The sequence below is a fragment of the Coffea arabica genome, chromosome 10c, assembly GCF_036785885.1.
Source record: "Coffea arabica cultivar ET-39 chromosome 10c, Coffea Arabica ET-39 HiFi, whole genome shotgun sequence".
NCBI classification, from domain to species: Eukaryota; Viridiplantae; Streptophyta; class Magnoliopsida; order Gentianales; family Rubiaceae; genus Coffea; species Coffea arabica.
The window spans coordinates 51,954,232-51,973,947 of record NC_092329.1 but is presented as its reverse complement, the minus strand read 5'-3'; the positions used below and the strand labels follow the sequence as shown (position 1 = coordinate 51,973,947).

Here is a 19,716-nt window from a genome sequence, read left to right as displayed (position 1 = left end):
CTATTTTCTGAATGATGGAGGCCGAACTAACTCTTGTACAAAATATGAAAGTTGTAGCTCTTTGAGTTAGGGTTCTAATGCCTTAAGAATCATCTCATTTGGAGCTCTGTGGACTAAGAAATGATGAAAATACCCTCGACTAGCCAGAGCTCTGTTTTAGCTTTCGAGAACAGAGTTGCACTTCTGTATTTCAACATTTTGACAAGGAAAATGACTGACATGGGTTTCGATGCCTTCATACCAAATGTAGATCTATATCTTAGCTTCAAATGGTTTAAGAATCACCTTAATCCAATCATTGTAGCTCAATATATTGCCAAAATACCACAATATGTCAAAGCTACAAAAATTTTCTTCTTTTATTCTTGATTGCATTTCCTCTCTTGCACTTTGTATTCTCTTTTTATCACTTCAAAACATCATCAATCATCTAATTATCTTCTCAAATCATGTCATTTGATGATTGAATCATTAAACCTACAAAAACATGAAGTTTTCACCATTAAAATCCATAGAAATACAATTTTCACACTTCAAACCACAAAATGCATATTTTCACTAGATTCCTAGTTAATTAGTTATAAAAGTAGTTAAAACACACCAAAACTAACTAATAAAACATATTTAAAACACGTAAAATATATACTTATCAGTTACTACCAATCAATATTACATATAAATTTCTAAGTGCCTTTATCACCATTTTCTCTAGCTAGTGTGAATTGGATTGGCCTCATGGAATCGAAGTAGCCAAATTGATGACAACTCAAGTCAATGGACATGTTACTATTCAAGATTCCTTTATTTTCTGGGTCGTAATATATTTATAAGCTTAACAGGAGGCAAAATTGGAACTATATACCCATAAAAAATAATAAATTTGGCGGGTAATTATACTCCCGAAGGTTAAATTTTGACCCCAAGGCAACCAGCCTTTAGGGCAAAAGTGTATTTAGATGTTCCTTCATATTATTGGCTTTGTTTGAAGAGGTTCACATGGGGAAGTTGCCCTGTAAGCAATGATTGAAAATGTCTTTTTTTTTTAATTCTTTATTTTTCAGATCAATGATTGGATATGTTAGAAAAGCATGAATAAATTTTTATTTTCTTATTGAGAAGATAAAAAAGATGATTGAAAATGTGTTCTTGACACAAAGTGATTGTATCCAATAAGAAAATTTTGAATCATGTAAAAAATCAAAATGCTTAAAAAAAACTATGGCAATTTCCCAAATTAATGAAGTGGATGCATTTTAGTACGTGCATCTTAAACAAGGACTTGGTATGCAGAACGAATTGCCTATGTTCCTTAATTCACTCGATGTGCAAAAAACCTTAGTGCCCGAGGGATTTAAAACCACCGGAAAAGTTTATAACTAATTTTTGCTGATGTTGTAATCAGTAAGGGATATGTCACTAATTTTTCCCTTTCGTAGTCTAAAGAAATCGACATCATGGAGAAAAGTATTGAGATCATTTATAGTTTAAACTAGTAAGCGATAAATTATAGCAATGAAGTCCTTAATTAATTAGTAATAGCGTTGTCAAAAATTTTTTTTGAGTTTTATAAATATAAATTTCACTAACAAATTGTGCATTAACCAAGACTCACACTTGTCATGATTTTGACTTATGTTTCAATGAGATAGTTGTTAATATCATGTCTCTGCCTTAAACTATAAGTACCAGCTGGTAATATCATCACCACAATGATTACAAACTATAGTATACTTTGAGATGTAAAGGGAATAAAAGAAAGACAAACATGAATTTAGCGTTAGACCAAACTACCTATGTATAATAGTATAATTTTAAGAAAAAGGCCCATTATTACTATTGACTCATAATATTAAAGGCAAAATATAAGGGAAAGAGTGTCGTAACATGCATAAATAGTAGAGCCAATAGAAGTTAAATGAATTGATTAATTGTATGGAACCGACTTTTGCCAATAGGATAGAAATCCTTACAAACATGTACGGCATGGTACGTAAAACAATACGTACCTCACAAACAAGGAATTAATTGAGTTGTAAAATTCAATTTACAAATTAAAGTGGACATAGAAAAACTTGAAAACATCCTCGCATTGGGCTTTTATTCTTATTCTTCAACATCTTCATGAAGCTCTCAAACACAGATTCTCTTTCCCTTTTCCTGCAAAAATTTCAGTGGGTTATGGGTATTGTGCATTTTCAAGTAGATGAGCATGTTAAACAATTCATTAATCTATTTAATACACAAGTTTTTGGAAGCAGAGGGAATACTAATGCTGTTCTTGGTTCTTAAGAAAACTTTCTACCATTTGAAGAGGTGATTTTCGACCCGCAGGAGTGAGTCACCTCAATTCGAAGAATATCTTTACCTTGGGCAACTCTCTTGGACGAAGTCACCTGCTTGAATAAGAAAAGGGGCTGGATCCCCCGGTATAACTCCGAAACTTAAGTCAGTTCGGATATAGAGAAGTAAGTAATGAGTGGAGTGTGTTTTACCAGAAATTGGTCATCCCCTTTTTCAGTAGAAATATTGTGTATTTATAGGGGACCGATAGGAGAGAGGAGATGTTTGCACGGGTCCCAAAAGATCTGAGATAGTCAGTGGATCAGGTGGACTTGACCGGTCTCCATGAAGAGACGTGATGGGACATTCTGTCAGATTCAGGCGGCGGGTCAGAGCAGCCTTTGCTCAGGTGTCAGAGATCACATCTCCCCTTTTCGTAGTTGTCATTCAATGTCCACCTCGGTGTTACGACTTGACATTGTAGCCGAGGTGGTAAATGGGCCGCGATCGCCTTCCAGGATAATACCCGAGGCGGCACTTCAGGAAATGATGGGGAACTAGGCCTCGGGCGCTCCGAGCCTAAATGGCCCTCCTCACTAAGCCCCCCAAGCTTTGAGAAGGGCGAGATGGGCATCCGCCGTGGTCGTTACTTCCCGAAGCTGAGAAGCGTATAAAACACGGAACACGGACACGTCATGACCGCATAGATGGGACTGAGTGATAACTGAAGGGACGGCTGTCAGCTGTGTTGGCAGACGAACAGTCCTCCCATTAATGAAGAGAGAGGGTGCCGTCTCTTGGGTTTCACCCTGGTGGCCTATAAATAGTGGTCTTTTTTCACCGTTTTACTCTTCACCAAAAATCAAGAATCACCCCAGAACTCTGTTTCTTTCTCTTTTCACTTCGGCAACCTTTCTAAACCACGTCTACTTCGGCATCTTCTTCCAGTCGCAGATTCTAAGTAAGTTCACTTCTTCCCCTTCTGATACAATGGCTAGAACAGCTCGTACGCACAAAGAGACAGTGAGACCTGACCTCACTGAGGCAGAGAGGCCTGACCCCTCCCAGGAAAGGACCGCGTCCGAGGGCGGAGGTGCTGAGGCATCTCACCAAGCTGAGGGTGGAGGTGCCGAGGCATCACGCCGAGCTGAGGCGGTTGAGGTGCAGCCCGAGGAGATCGAGGTCCAGCCCGAGGTCCTATACAACGATGACCTCGGGATTGAGATCCCTAGAGACGAGGGAGTACAAGAACCTTCCACTCCTCCAAACGTGGCAACTCTCGACTACGGCCAGATGCCGTTCTTCAGTAGTGGTATGGGACAAGCCTCAATAGCCGAGGTGGTCCGCAGGTATCCCTGGAGAAGGGATTATAGTATTTACATACCCCAACCGCATCAGTCAGCCGCACTGCCACCAAAGGGCAAGGTGACTATCTATCAGGAACAGCTGGAGGCCGGACTCAGAGTGCCCACGACGAGGTTTCTTCGGGACTGCCTGAGGTACTGGGGGGTGAGAATCACTCAACTCACCCCTAACGCTATTCGCATTCTCGTTGGCTTCCAGCTACTTTGCCGACATCAGGAGATACAACCTTAGGTCAACCTCTTTCGCCGCTGTTACTCACTCAAGAACAGCAGAAGTGAAAAAGGATGGTTCTACTTCGGAAACAAAGTTCCGAAGTTGGTGGTTGATGCTCCGAACTCAATAAAGGAGTGGAAGCAAAACTTCTTCTTCGTCTCGGCCGATGACTTCCCTCGCGGATTCTGGTGGAGGCCTCCCACCTCGATCAAGGAGATATCTCCAGGGAAGTTAGAAGAGCGTAACTTCCAGAAGTTAACGGGGTCGGGCCTCAGGATAAACTGCTGGGATTTTCCCTAAGTGGTGCTCGTGGAAGGCGGGATCAGTTGAGCCTTGACGAGCTCTGACCAGCCTGTCTTACTCTCGACTAGGCTTCACAGACTTTGTATTTTTCCATTTCTTCCCTTTTAGTTTATCCCTCTTGAATTCTAACTGACTTCGTCTCCTACTTTGCAGTGACGAAGATTTTCGACCTGATAACCTCGGGAGATGTCGAGGTGGTCAAAAGAGCTCCCAAAAAGCGCAAGGACACTGCAGGGTCCTCTTCCAGGCCGGCTAAGAAAACCACCGCGGCGTCGGGCGACCGCGAGCCTGCCGTGGTGATCGTGGGCGAGGGCTCGCACACCTCGGCCACTCCGGGAGGTTCCCGAGCCTCGGCAATTCCGGTGGGAATCCCTTCTCGCTGGGTCACGATTGCCACTCCCCCCCGGGGTCAGGGTGTGACCATATTTCCGGAGAACCCCGTCACGGGGTCATCTTTGTTCAAACTCCATCATGTGCCTTTCAAGGCAGCTGAGGAGGACAAGAGACACCCCGGATCACACTGGTGTCCAGAGTGGGAGATTAATTTCAACGATCGCTGCAAGAACCCTTTGGTCGCTCAGGAGCTCTTGGTGCATTCAGTGCTGCCACGAGATAGCACTTATGCTAGGAAGCTCTCCGCAGGGGAGTTGATGCAGAGCGCCTCGGTGTCATGGGCCTCTACCACGGCTTTTTTTGTCGAGATGATTCAACGGTATGGAAAGTTCATGGAAAACTATGAGCCTCCTGCCGAGCTCCAGAAGAGAATTGCCGAGTTGGAAGAAAAACTGAAGGCAACCGAGTTGGAGCGTGACAAGGCCAAGGCGGCTAACAAAAGGGCCGAGGTCGCGAACAATTCCCTGGTGACTGCTCTTGATGAGGAGAAAAAAAGGAGGGCCCAAGAAGAACAGTCAAACAGGGAGGCCATGGACAAGGCCGGGGTCACTGCTGTGGAAGCCTTCCGGACGTCAGAGTCCTTCATCCGTGACCTCGGCGAGCTCACCCGGCCAAGCTTCATGTTCGGGTACACGTCGGCTATTAATGACGCGGCATCCTTTCTTCCCTCTGAACAACTGGAGTCCCTTCAGAGCACTTCGCACTATAACGAGGATGCCAAGGAGCTATGCGACAGCATGGCTGAGGGCATCCGGACTGAGAAAGACCTAACCGAAGTCCGAGCCGAATTCAACAAATGGCTCCAGGAGTTTGAACTAGATGGTACTGAAGACGACCAGGCCGGTGGAGGAGCTGAGGGTGGACAGGGTGCCGAAACGGGTGGCGCGACCACGGGGGGCCAGGATGTCAGGGTAGGGAGTGCCTAGAGGCACTTGTTTTTTTTTTTGTCATTGTAGGCCGAGGTCAAAGGTGACCTCGGCTTTCTACTTTTATGTAATTCAATGGAATTGAGTTTATATTCTTGCTTTCTTCCTAATTAAAGGTGACCTCGGCTTTCTACTTTTATGTAATTCAATGGAATTGAGTTCATATTCTTGCTTTCTTTTTAATTAAATTCGGTTTTCCTCTTTACTGCTACTTTGTCCCCTTATTTTTCACTTATAATGAAATGAAAATAAGTGTGAAATAACTCAAGATTAAAAGCACATACCCTCAAGGGTAGTACAACTTAAGATTTTCAGCATGCCAAGTTCGGGGCACTCAGAGACCCATCTCGGTATGCCAATTTACAATATCCATTTTGGCTGGACTCAACAACACGGTATGGTCCCTCCCACTTGGGGGTTAGTTTACCCTGAGGTTCAGCCCGGCTGACTGAGTTCTTCCTGAGCACCAGGTCTCCCGGACTGAACCGCAAATGTTTAACCCGAGCGTTGTAGTAGCCAGCTACGATATTTTTGTAAACAGCAACTTTGGCCGCGGCCATATCACGCTTCTCTTCGACGAGGTCGAGGTCAACTCGCCGTTCTTCTTCATTGACTTCGGCAGCATATGCGGCCATTCGTGGACTCGGGGTGATGAATTCGGCTGGAACAACAGCTTCTGACCCGTAGGTTAAGGAAAACGGGGTTTCCTGGGTTGCTGATCTCGGCGTAGTTCGGTAGGACCACAGCACACTGGGGAGCTCTTCCATCCAAGACGATCCAGCCTGGTGGAGCCTGGTCTTGAGGCCATGGAGGAGCGTGCGATTGAAGTTTTCGGCTTGTCCGTTGGCTTGGGGGTGTCCCACCGAAGTGAAATGCTGTTTCACCCCGAGGTTCTCACACCAGGCCTTGAAAGGATTATCGGCGAACTGTCGGCCATTATCCGAGATGATCACCCGGGGTAGGCCGAAGCGGCAAACCACATTCTTCCAGAAGAATTTCTGGACTGCCGCACCAGTGATATTTTTTAGGGGTTCAGCTTCGACCCATTTGGTGAAGTAGTCCACTGCTACCACCACGTAGGTATAATTGCCTGGAGCTCTGGGAAAGGGGCCAATTATGTCCGTTCCCCATTGCTCAAACGGCCATGACGAGGTGATAGGGATCATTAAATTGGTCGGCTGGTGGTACTCAGGAGCGTGATGCTGGCAGGAGGGGCAGCAAAGGACCATGACCTGGGCATCTATCCTCATAGTGGGCCAAAAATACCCAAGTAACAAAGCCTTTTTTACCAGCATTCTGTAGCCGACGTGAGCACCACAGAGCCCCTCATGTATGTCTTGGAGGATTCTCTGGCCTTCCTCGGGCGTGATACATCGCAGCTAAGGGCCGAGGTAAGACCTTTTGTATAAAAGGCCTTGTCGGAGAATGTACCGTGCTGCTTTTCGTTGGAGCTTCCGTGACTCAGCTCGGTCTTCGGGGAGCTCACCCTGGCTGAAAAATCGAGTCAGGGGACCCATCCAGGTGTCCCCAGGGTAGACGGGGTATACTACCTCGGCTACATATCCTGGTTCGGCTAGAACTTCAACGAGAACCGTCTTGTTCAGGTCAGAGAAAGAGGTTGAGGCAAGCCGGGAGAGGGCGTCAGCCCTTCTGTTTTTCGATAGCGGTATTCTTTGAATTTCAAAAGACTCGAAGTGAGTCGCCAACTGGAGGACCTTGGAGAGGTAACGATGCATCACCTCGTCCCTGGCTTCGTACTCACCTAATATCTGGCACACGACGAGTTGGGAATCACTATAAACCAAGATGTGTGCGGCCCCGAGCTTGCGAGCTAGCTGCAGTCCAGCAATGACGGCTTCGTATTCAGCTTCATTGTTTGAAGCAGCGAAGTCAAATCTTAAGGCATATTAGCATATTTCTCCTTGGGGGTCTTCGAGGAGCAAGCCTGCTCCACTACCCTCACTGTTGACGAACCGTCCACGTGTAGGATCCACCGCTGGAGCCCAGTGGTGGCCACATCAACTGTGGCCGATGTGGCAGCCGGGACGGATCCTTGCACCTCGTCAAAGGTGAGCTCGGCTACGAAGTCTGCGAGAGCCTGGGCCTTGATCGCTGTGCGAGGCTCATAAGTTAGGTCGTACTCCCCCAGCTCAATGGCCCATTTGGTAAGACGTCCCGAAACCTCTGGTCGTGTCAAAATCTGCCGAAGTGGTTGATCAGTCCTCAAGCAGACGTGGTGAGCTAGGAAGTAGGGCTTGAGTCTGCGGGCGGCGTGGATCAGGGCTAGCACAAGTTTCTCTGCTTGTGTGTACCTGGTCTCTGGACCTCGGAGGACTCGGCTAACGTAGTAGACGGGCATTTGGACCCCTTCCTTCCTTATCAGCACGGCACTCACCGCTTCGGCCGCAGCAGAAAGGTATAAGATTAATTTGTCCCCCGGACGAGGTGAGGTGAGCGTTGGAAGGTAGTGAAGGTAATCCTTCAACTGCTCAAACGCCTGTTGACACTCTTCCGTCCAGGAGAAATGGTCAGCTTTCTTCAACACTTTGAAAAAGGGCAGTGCTTTAGCTGCCGACTGCGATAAGAACCGATTCAGGGCGGCTAATCGCCCTGTCAGCCTTTGGACATCGCGGACGCACCGGGGTGGAGACATCTCCTGGATGGCTCGCACCTTATCCGGATTTGCTTCGATACCTCGCCTTGAGACGAGGTAACCTAGAAATTTCCCCGAGGTGACCCCAAAAACACATTTCTTGGGGTTCAGCATCATTTTCACCTTCCGCAGGATGTCAAGGACCTCCTTCAAGTCGGCCAGGAAGGTGGAGTTCGTCTGGCTTTTGAGGAGGATGTCATCTACATAGGCCTCAACATTCCGGCCGATTTGAGACTTGAATGCTTGGTTGACCAAGCGTTGATAAGTGGCTCCGGCATTCTTCAACCCGAATGGCATGGTAGTATAACAGTACGTGCCGCGGTCGGTGTAGAAGGCCGTTTTCTCCTGGTTTTCTTGACTCATCCCAATTTGGTGATAGCCTTTGAATGCATCCCAGAAACAGAGGATCTCGTAGCCCATTGCTGAGTCTACCAAAGTATCGACTTTGGGCAAGGGGTAGCAATCCTTGGAGCAGGCTTTGTTGAGGTCGGTAAAATCGACGCACATTCTCCAAGCCCCCGTATCCTTCTTGACCATGACCGAGTTAGACAACCAGATCGGGTATTGGACTTTTCGGATTATTTTAGCGGGTAAAAGCTTGTCCACTTCCTCACCAACAGCTTGGCTGCGCTCAGGGCCGATGTGCCTTCTCTTCTGTTTGACCGGACGGACTTGGGGGTCGACGTTCAGTCATGCATCATGAGATGGTGCGGGACTCCTTGGACCTCTTCGGCGGCCCAAGCAAAGACGTCCCGGTATTCCCTGAGGAGGTCCATCATACCTCTTCGGATAGGACCGGGCAATCGGGTACCAACGCGAACTGTCTGATCAGGTTTCGTGGGGTCCAGGGGAATCTCTTCCACCTCATCCCCAGTCTCCAGCCTCGGGACCTTCTCAGCTCACTGAGGATCGATGCTATCTATTGAGAGGATATTTGACCTCTTCTCGGACCTCGCACCGGAGGTAGACGGGGAGGCTGCTTGTAGGGTGGCGAGGTAGCACTCCCGGACAGCACAGACGTCGCTGCTGACCTCGGCCACCCCTGCTGGGGTAGGAAACTTGAAGCTCAGGTGGTAGGTGGAGTAGACCGCCCGCAAGGCATTGAGCGTAGGCCGACCTAAAAGTAGGTTGTATGGGGAGTCAGCCTTAACCACCACAAAATTGACAGGGACGGTTCTACAGCGAGAGTGATGCCCTATGGTCACTGTCAGAGTCACCATCCCTTCGGGGTGCACCACGTGTCCCCCGAACCCTACAAGAGGGGTTCTCAGCGGGGTCATGCACCCCTTAGCCATTTTAAGGCTCTCAAAGGTACGGAGGTACATGACGTCAACTGAACTTCCCGGGTCTATGTAGACCTTTTCACAATGTAGTTATTGGTGAGGACTTCAATCACCAAGGTTTCATGACTGCTGGATGCAGCTGGGATGGGATCACTGAGCCCGTAGGTGATCACCTCGGACAGGCGAGAACTCGACTCGGCCTGATCCGGGTTAGCCTGCTTATAGGTTCTCTTCCGGGAGTTCTGACTGTCCCCTCCCGTCGGACCTCCGGCAATGGTGTTAATGACCCCGGCAATGGTTGGCCCATGTCCCGAAGATCCGTCTGGGGGAGGCCTTTTCGTCTCCCTGGGATCCTCAGGAGGTCGGCAACTGCTTCTGGAGCTCCGCCGCTCATCTCGGCGTTGGTCACCTCATTTGTCATGCCGGTTTTCGTCACGTTGGTGACCTCCACCTCTGCGGATGAACTGTTTCAAGTGTCCCCGTCTAATGAGGTTCTCGATCTCCTTCTTGAGATCGTTGCAATCCTCAGTTTCGTGACCAATGTCACGATGATACAAGCAGTAGAGGTTCGAGTTCCTCTTGTCTCTGCTTCCAAACATCCTCGGCGGGCCCTTGCCGAGGTTGTTTTGTTCCATCACGGACAACACGTGAGATCGGGTAGTATTTAAAGGAGTCAACTCGGACTCGGGAGTAGGTGACTTCCCCTTGGATATCCTGTCGAACACGCTGCGGCGGTCTCGGCCAGGACTTCGGAAGCCACTTCCCGACCCTACTTCAGTTCGGCCAGCGTCTTTTCCCTTTCTGGGCTCAGCCCTTGGACGGGTGGCTTGGACCTCTTTCTTCATGCGATGGAGGTCTTCGGCCTGTATGCCCTTTTCAACCTTCAACCACAATTCATGCAGTGTGCGGGGGTATTTTTTATGGATCCCCGTATTGAACTCCCCGGCAACGAGTCCATGGGTAAAGGCAGCGAGGGTTACCTGCTCATTGGGGTCAGGTATCTGAACGCTTTCCTCATGGAACCTCCGGACGTACGACCGGAGTGACTCTCCCGGGTTCTGCTGCACGGTGAGCAGGTAAGCCGAGGTCCTAGTCGTAGGTCGGGAGGAGACAAATCGGTGGAGAAACTTCTCCACTAATTCACCCAGGGTCGAAATGCTCCTAGGTTCTAGAGCTCAGAACCATTTTCGAGCAGTTCCTCTGAGGAATACTGGAAAGGCCCGACATATGACAGGGTCTGGGATGCAGTATATTTGGAAGGCCGAGATGAAGGTATGGATGTGATTCTCGGGATCACCTCGGCCATCGTAAGATTGTACTGCGGGGAGCTTAAAATTGGGAGGAAGCCTTTCCTCGTTTATATCATCCGTGAACGGTGGAGCCCTCATGCAGTCCACCCCGGGTATTCCCAAGGGCCGAGGTTCTTCCTCGGGTCGTCGGCCCAAGAGCCCTCGGGAAAACGCCTTGGTCAGGGAGGCTACCTTAGAAGTGGCCTTAGAAAATGCTCGCTTTGAGGCACTTCGGCTTAAGTGCCTTCCATCCGACTCCTCCTCAGATGAGTCCTCAAGAGACCCATCTGACATCCTTTTAGAGGACTCGGCCTTTTGTTTGCCTTGCCTCTTCAGGTATCTTCCCAACTCTTCAAAGATGTTGGGGTTCTCGGTCACAAACTCGGCCATACGGGTTATGGCTTTTTCGTTTGCGGGCTGAGTCCTTGGGGACTCCTGCCCTTCAGAAATATTTTCTTGTTGAGCTGCATTGCTTTGCCCAGCCTCGATAGTGAGAGCTTTTCTGCTTCTAGAACGCGCAGGCTTCATCTTCTAATATCTTTGCGGTTCCCACAGACGGCGCCAATTGAAGAGGTGATTTTCGACCCGCAGGAGTGAGTCACCTCAATTGGAAGAATATCTTTACCTTGGGCAACTCTCTTGGACGAAGTCACCTGCTTGGATAAGAAAGGGGCTGGATCCCCCGGTATAACTCCGAAGCTTAAGTCAGTTCGGATATAGAGAAGTAAATAATGAGTGGAGTGTGTTTTACCAGAAATTGGTCATCTCCTTTTTCAGTAGAAGTATCGTGTATTTATAGGGGACTGATAGGAGAGAGGAGATGTTTGCACGGGTCCCAAAAGATCTGAGATAGTCAGTGGATCAGGTGGACTTGACCGGTCTCCATGAAGAGACGTGATGGGACATTCTGTCAGATTCAGGCGGCGGGTCAGAGCAGCCTTTGCTCAGGTGTCAGAGATCACATCTCCCCTTTTCGTAGTTGTCATTCAATGTCCACCTCGGTGTTACGACCTGACATTGTAGCCGAGGTGGTAAATGGGCCGCGATCGCCTTCCAGGATAATACCCGAGGCGGCACTTCAGGAAATGGTGGGGAACTAGGCCTAGGGCGCTCCGAGCCTAAATGGCCCTCCTCACCATTCATTTTCATGGATCTAGGTGTACGTATTTGGCATGATACACATGGCAGTTTGTCTTGATAGAGATAAGGTTTATCATGCGAAAGTTAATTTATTGGTTAAGCGTTATTACCTCAAAAACTTGGATACAATTGCTTAGTAGTGACGAGGAGGAGGAGGAGAATTGTAGTAGTAATGGTAGGGTGGAGGTGGAGACTTGTAGATTGGTGGTGGTGGGGAACTGTAAACTGGAGGAGGTGGAGACTTGTAAGCAGGTGGTGGTGATGACTTGTACACTGGAGGAGGTAGTGGAGGAGACTTGTATTTATAAATTGGTGGTGGTGGAGATTTGTAAACTGGAGGAGGTGGTGGAGGTGATTTGTACACTGGAGGAGGTGGTGGTGGTGACTTATATACTGGGGGAGGCGGTGGGGGAGACTTATAAATTGGTGGTGGTGGGGGTGAATGCACTGGAGGTGGTGGTGAGGAATAATGGTAAGGTGGTGGTGAAGACTTGTAAACTGGAGGAGGTGACTTGTAAATTGGTGGTGGAGGTGCATGCACAGGAGGTGGTGGTGAGGAATAATGGTAAGGTGGTGACGGAGACTTGTAAACTGGTGGTGGTGGGGGTGAATGCACTGGAGGTGGTGGTGAGGAATAATGGTAAGGTGGTGGAGGTGACTTGTAAACTGGAGGAGGTGGTGGAGGTGACTTGTAAACTGGTGGTGGTCGCGAAACTTCTTTCTTTTCTCTAATTTTGGATTTTTTTTCTGTTATGGTTGCTTCATACTTGTCTAGTCACGGGCATTGTATTAACCATTGTAATTAAGTAAGAAGGGTTTCATAGTTTAAGGACTATTATGTCACAAATTACAGCTTAGAAATCGAGTTACAGTTGAAGGGTACAACATGGCATGAACCCGAAGGAAACTAGAATTCCTCTTAGTATTTCTGACGTCAATTTGCCTGTCGGTGAATAGTTTTCTAGGGTAAAGATCATGTCGGCACCTTTTGGTGGTGATTAAAGGTGCATTTGTAAAGAAATGAGTTGGGAGATTATATTATGCCAAGTGTATATTGACCGATGCAAATTTCCATAATAGAGACCTTGAGATTGAAAGTATTAATTTGTACTTCTCTGACTAATTTGTACGAATGATTTTAACATATTATTTTAAAGATTACTAACTTTAACATACTTCTTTGACTACTATTCATACCAATAAATTAATTTAACATGTTCTTTAAAAGATTATTAACTTGTGACCTGATAGCATGTAAAGATTATTAACTTTTTTATCCCTAATTTGTTAGGTGGGAATAAAAATGATAATGACTCTGCACTTGCTCAGAAAAGTGATATGTATTCATATTTGGCAGAGAATATATAGTGTTTAGCAGACACTATATGCCGTATTCGCAAGTTGGAAAATGGAAACGAAAAGATTAGTCAATTCGGATTTATAGAATGTGTTAACAGCTGGATGGATGAAATCTACGCCGAAAAAAGGGAATTTTATTTGATAATTGAAAATATTAATTTTCCATGCACCACTTGGAGTAAAGAAATCTACAAAGTATTTTCGTTAGGAAGTCTCTTTATAGAGAAAAGCATCTTAGCAATGAATAGAACAAATGGATTTCATGACTCCCCATTTTCTGAGTACTTTGAAAAGGCCTCATGGAATCGCAAACTGACGACAGCTCAAGTCAATGGATATATTAATACTATTCAAGGCACTTTTATTATCTTAATAATTTTATAAGCTTGACAGAGGGGGCAAAACTAAAGGAAAAAAAAAAAAAAGCAACAAAAAAGTTGCCTGGGTAACTAAAGTAAAATTTTGATTCTAGAGCAACCAGTTTTCGCTTAGGGGTTAATTTGCCCTGTAAGCTATTAAATGATTGAAGATGTCTTTTTGCTCTTTTTTTTTTCCCTGATCAATGATTGCATATGTTGGAAAATAACTGGTTTTTTCTTTAGCTTAATTCTTTTAGCTAAAGTTCTCCATTTAAATGTTGTCAAATTAGGTTTACGGGAGTTGATCAGTCATTTTATGACAGTAGGGTCTTGAATTATTTTATGAGGGTGAATGCACTAGAGGTGGTAAGAATATTTATGATGTTGAAGTTTTTTTTTTGTACTATTTTGGTTGCAAATTTTTTGGTTATTTGTTATTGACAATGGGTTTGTAATTGAAAAGAACAATTGGGATCTTACATTAAGTGAAACATATAGAATGATATACTATGTTTTATGGCATATGCAATTTCATCTTTAATGAAAAGCAGCAAATTTTAGTATTTTTCTTTAATGTGTGGGTTGTTATTAAATTAATTAAATAATATAGCAAGATGGGGGGCAATGATAAAATTATATTATTTTCTCTCTCATAATATCATTTTTTAATTATTGATCGGAACTAAATGTTACAAGATAATTAATCTCAATGAAGATTAGTGTAATTTTTAAAATTTGAAGAAAGGCCAGTAAAATAGTCAAAAACTTTTATCATGGGGAAAATATTGGGTTCAGTTGTAGTCGAAACTAGTTAGGGATAAATAATGATGATAGCGTCATTAATAATTTATCAATGGCGCAGTCAGAATTTGAGTTTTGTAACTATAGATTCCACGAATAAATAGTTGCATCAAATCAAGATTTACACTTTTCGCAATGTTAGTTTCCTTGAGTTTCAATGAGATATTCATTAGTATCATGCTTCCGTCTTAAACAGTGATCACAAACTATTGCATCCTTTTGAGTTGAAAAGGGGAGCAGGTGAAAAAGAAAAGTAAAACATACAATTAGCATTAGACCAGATTGCCTAAGTGTTTGAATATTTTTGTTAAAAATATGATTAAGAATATTAAAGACAAAATATAAGAGAAACAGAGAAAAGTGTCGTAACATAAATAGTATTCATTTATCACATGGAACCTGCGGTTTGCCGGCAGGATAGAAAACCTTACAAACATGACATGTACTGCATGGTACGTAAAACGATACAAATCCCATAAACAAAGGAACTTGGGCGCTACAACCAATTTAGATAAAGAAATGGTAACGTAGAAAAACTTGAAATCATCATCTTCACATTGGGCTTTTATTCTTATGCTTCTACATCTTCAAGAAGGTCTCAAACACTGGTTTCCTTCTCCTTTGCCTGCAAATATTCAGCTGGCTATCAGCTATATGCATTTCTAAGTTGATAAGCTAGTTAAAAAAATACTCTTTAATCTATATACTGTACAAGTTCTTGATAACAGAGGGAAAAAATGATGCCTTTCTTTGGTAACATAAAAAAAAATTTCTAGCAGTCATTTTGGTGGATGAAGTGAAGGCACTTAGCATGATAGACATGACAGTTTGTGTTGATAGAGATATGCTTTATCATGCAGAAGTGGGTATATTGAACAAGTGTTATTACCTCAGAAGCAATTGCTTAGTAGTGGTGAGGAGGTGGTGGAGACTTGTATTTGTAAACTGGGGGAGGAGGTGGTGGTGACTTGTAGTGGTAAACTGGTGGTGGTGGAGACTTGTATTTGTAAACTGGGGGAGGAGGTGGTGGAGACTTGTAGTGGTAAACTGGTGGTGGTGGAGACTTGTATTTGTACACTGGAGGTGGTGGTGGAGGAGACTTGTAGTGGTAAACTGGTGGTGGTGGAGACTTGTATTTGTACACTGGAGGTGGTGGTGGAGGAGAGTTGTAGTGGTAAACTGGTGGTGGTGGAGACTTGTATTTGTACACTGGAGGTGGTGGTGGAGGAGACTTATATTTGTAAACTGGTGGCGGAGGAGACTTATACTTGTAAACTGGGTGTGGTACCGGATGAGGAGGTGGTGGTGGTGACTTGTACTTGTAAACTGGGTGTGGTGGTGGCGGAGGAGACTTATACTTGTATACCGGATGAGGAGGTGGTGGTGGTGACTTATACTTGTAAACTGGGTGTGGTGGTGGGGGTGGTGGAGATTTGTACTTGTAAACAGGATGAGGTGGAGGTATATGCACTGGTGGTGGTGGTGAGGGATAGTGGTAAGGAGGAGGAGGAGATGAATACTTGTAGTAGTGATCATCAGCTGCAGTTTGTGAGGGCAAGCCAAGAGCAACAAACACCACTAAAACAGTGGCAAGAAGAGGAGTCAGCCCAGACCCCATTGCTTTTGCTTTGCTTCCCATCTTAACTACAAATTCTTGTTTTAGGCTGATATGCTTCTAGGCAGCCTCTATTCCCCTTTTTATAGCACTCAGTGCCTTCATTTTTAACTCCCAAGGCTCGGAGGATGCAAGCATGGTAAGTCTTTTTACAGCTCTCAACAACTTTAGAAAAGTAAAAAATCTTTTGCAGGTTGGAATGGGTTGTCCTCAAACTGTGCTTTGACAGATTTGACAATCGTGAATATTCATTATTCAATTGTGTTGGGTGGAGGGTTATGCTCGAAAGTTTTGAATCTTAAGCTATATAATAACAAGTGTTCGTACTTTTATGCAACTTAGCCATGCATTGACTTCGAAATATTATTGTGTGAATGCGATTGATTTCGCAATATTGTACTATCTATGAAAAGAAGACCGGATGCAGCCGACTCCCCCCTCTACCTCTATTACCAATCCTATCAAGAAGGATTGAATCACATATGTTATAAAAAATAGTATATCACTCTATATATTTTACTTAATGTAAGTTTCAAATTGTTCTTTTCAATTATAAACCCATCATCAAACATAATTAATAACAAATAATCAAAAAAATCTGTATTCAAAAAGAGTGAAGTTTAACAGCATAAAAATTTCAGTAACTAACTTTAATATGTTGATAAGAATATTTATGATGTTAAAGTTTATTTTTTTTGTAATATTTTGGTTGCAAATTTTTTGGTTATTTGTTGTTGATTCTCTAACAATGGGTATGTAATTGAAAAGAGTAATTTGGATATTATATTAAGTGAAAAATATAAATAATATACTATTATTTGATGTTATAAGCGATTTGATCTTTAATGATAAACAACAAATTTTAATATTTTTCTTTAATGTGTGGGTTGCTATTAAATTAATTAAATAATGTAGTAAGATGGGGGGGCAATGATAAAATCATTATTTTCTCTCTCATAATATCATTTTTTAAATTATTGATTGAATTTAAATGTTACAAGATAATTAACTTCAAGGAAGATTAGTGTAATTTTTAAAATCTGAAGGGAGACCAGTAGAATAGTCAAAATCTTCAGGGGAGGTTTCTGAAATTATCCCCACCAAATTTGCTTTTCATCTCTTTTTTTTTTTTTTTTTCCCGTGTTAAACTGATTGAAAGCAGTGTATCACACTAAGAGAGCTTCTATGGAAGCACGATGCAACCAATCTAGAGCTCAACAATCAACCCAGATTGGGAATTTTGTTGTTCTTTCTTTTTTCTTTTTAATTTCAACAACAATACTTAATCCCAATTAAAGAATGCTTCGGATTTCATATTTTTACGTATGTTTTGCAAAGCACAGAAGGAAAGAAAAGAAAAAAAGGAAGGAAAAACCCAATTCTCCACAGTATCGATTCCAAAAGGGGTGAAAAGGAAAGAGCACAATCTTTGCTCCACGTAATCTGCAATGAACTGGACCATACAATTAAACGTTGAATGCACTATTCAAAAGCCATGGACACGTATAGTTTGTCGGTGGGTTTCAATGAAAATTAGTCTCTTCTTTTTTTTTTTTTTTCCAATTACTCAATTATTTTTTCTAATATTAATTTAATCTTGTGTTGGTTATGGGTAGACGTCCACGGCTTTCATTGTTAGTCAATAATAAAATGTCCAAAATGACAGATTTGCAGTGCCTATCAAATGCTTTAAAAAATGCACAATAAAGGGAAAAGCTTGAACTAAGGCATTTTTTTTTGGTTAAAAAGTCATCCCAACGTTAGTGATGTAATTTAATTAAAACATTACAGCTAGAGCTATATTAGTCATCCAATTAGCAAGTTGTGATTGCTCATTGAACAGCTTATAGGACTATTTCTCCAGTAAGTTTCTCAATGACCACCACAATGCTTGCCAGTCTATTACTAGGGATGGCAACGGGGCGGGGGATGGCGGGGTTGGGGCGGGGGACCCCTCCCCCATCCCCCGCCCCGCTACCTACAAACTCCCCCCACCCCCGCCCCGTCCCCCGCCTCCCACTCCCCCGCCCCGCCCCGCTTCCCCCGTGGGTGCCCCCGCGGGATTAATAAAATTTTTCTCGTTTGGTTAATAAAATTTTATTATAGTTAAATTTTAATAAATAATCAAGTACTAAAATATCAACACATCATCAAGTTATTATTTATTTTAATTTTACAATTGAAACTCATAAAAACAATCAAACAAAAATTATTTGAATACAATCCAACATGATGAAATAAATACAACTAAAATAGTTAAGTTTTCACTTTTGGTACAAATACAATCACTAATTCATTATTGTGTTTGTGCTTTTTTTTTTTAGAAAAAAGTGTTATTCTATTAAGTGTAATTAGAAATTTAGTACAAATGTATTAGTAAATTTAGTATAACTAATTAATAAACTCTATTAGTGGACATGTCTAATTATTCGTATAATTGATAATATTAATTATATTACATACACTAATATACATTATATAATACATCTAACTAATAATATCATTATCATAAGTTTATAACTAATTAAATTACATATTATATATAATTATATATATATAATTTTTTTTGCGGGTGGCGGGGCGGGGGATGGGGCGGGGGTATACTCCCCCGTCCCCTGCCCCGTTTCTAAACGGGGGGAAAAAATTCTCCCCCGCCCCCGCCCCGAGAGCCCCCCGCGGGCACTCGCCCTCACTGCCATCCCTATCTATTACACACTAATGTATAAGTAACAATTCAGGTTACACACTCTCGTGTATTAACACGTATTCTTTTTAAGAGTTAAAGTTAATTAAGGGTATTATTATGATAATTTAAAGAGTATAAGTATCAATCTATTAGAGTGTACACACTAATACTAATGCATAACAAAAGACTCATTACCATTCAACGATTGACCATGATATGTTTGTAAGTCATCAGATTAGTTATTGCAGCAGTGAATGTACAACTATCTGTACTTGATCTTGGGTACGATTGTACCTATCAACTTGTTTATAGAGTTTACGTAACTTTTTAGAATTCTGCAGATGAAGAGGCCGTGTTTTAGGCGTGAGTATTCTTTTTTCAAGAATTGACAAATAGACGTTTAAGGGGGCAATTTTCCATCTTGAATAGGCGTGAGTATTCTTTGTTCGAGGAAAGATCATGAATTTCCACGTTTAAGGGGGCAATTTTCCATCTTGTGTTTTTGAAAAAATGCTATCACGTTGTATAGGCAGATTTTTTCCTACGGTACATCAACCATAGAAAGTCTTTGTCTACCGATAGTGAAATAGAACTCTTGTATGCTATCACGTGGTTTGGGGTTCGATCATGAAGCTCCCTGATTATTTAAAACCTCTACGTAATTCCTTTGTGTTTTGGATTAAATTAGAACGTGGGTGGAAATCATCCAAATTAACGGAAAAATCCAAAATGTCTATGCTACCCTCTTATTTCTTTTGTTTCTTGTTTTGTTTTATTTCTGGTTTTTTAAACATGAGCATTTTTGTTAACCAAAAGTTAGCTGCGCCAAAATCAAAATTGTAAAATGTTTTATATATGTAAAGATAACATTATGGATCAAAATAAAATTTATAAAAAATTCTTTTCACGTATCAAACTCCATGAAATTGTTGTAATTGGTCAAGTACAATTGGAGAGTAGCAAAATTAACCATGAAAGTGACCGTTTTTCGGCAAAAATTTGTTGCTTTTCCGTCTGCTTCTATTCCTCAAATCTCTCCACCAGTCTCCAC

At 43.2% G+C, this 19,716-nt stretch overlaps 1 protein-coding gene across 3 annotated transcripts in view; it reads right to left on the bottom strand.

Annotated features, from left to right (window-relative positions):
• Positions 1-16,216, bottom strand: part of LOC113713352 (uncharacterized) — a 42,502-nt gene extending 26,286 nt beyond the window's left edge. For 2 of the 3 annotated variants that reach the window (XM_072068435.1, XM_072068436.1), the window contains exon 1: positions 15,622-16,216. In XM_072068435.1, the coding sequence (XP_071924536.1) occupies positions 15,622-16,003 (382 nt within the window). In that variant the 5' untranslated portion in view covers positions 16,004-16,216. Of the gene's footprint in view, positions 1-14,725; positions 14,990-15,253 lie in introns of those variants that run through there. The other variant, XM_027238464.2, reaches the window with a different exon arrangement.
• Positions 16,217-19,716: the final 3,500 nt, after the last annotated feature.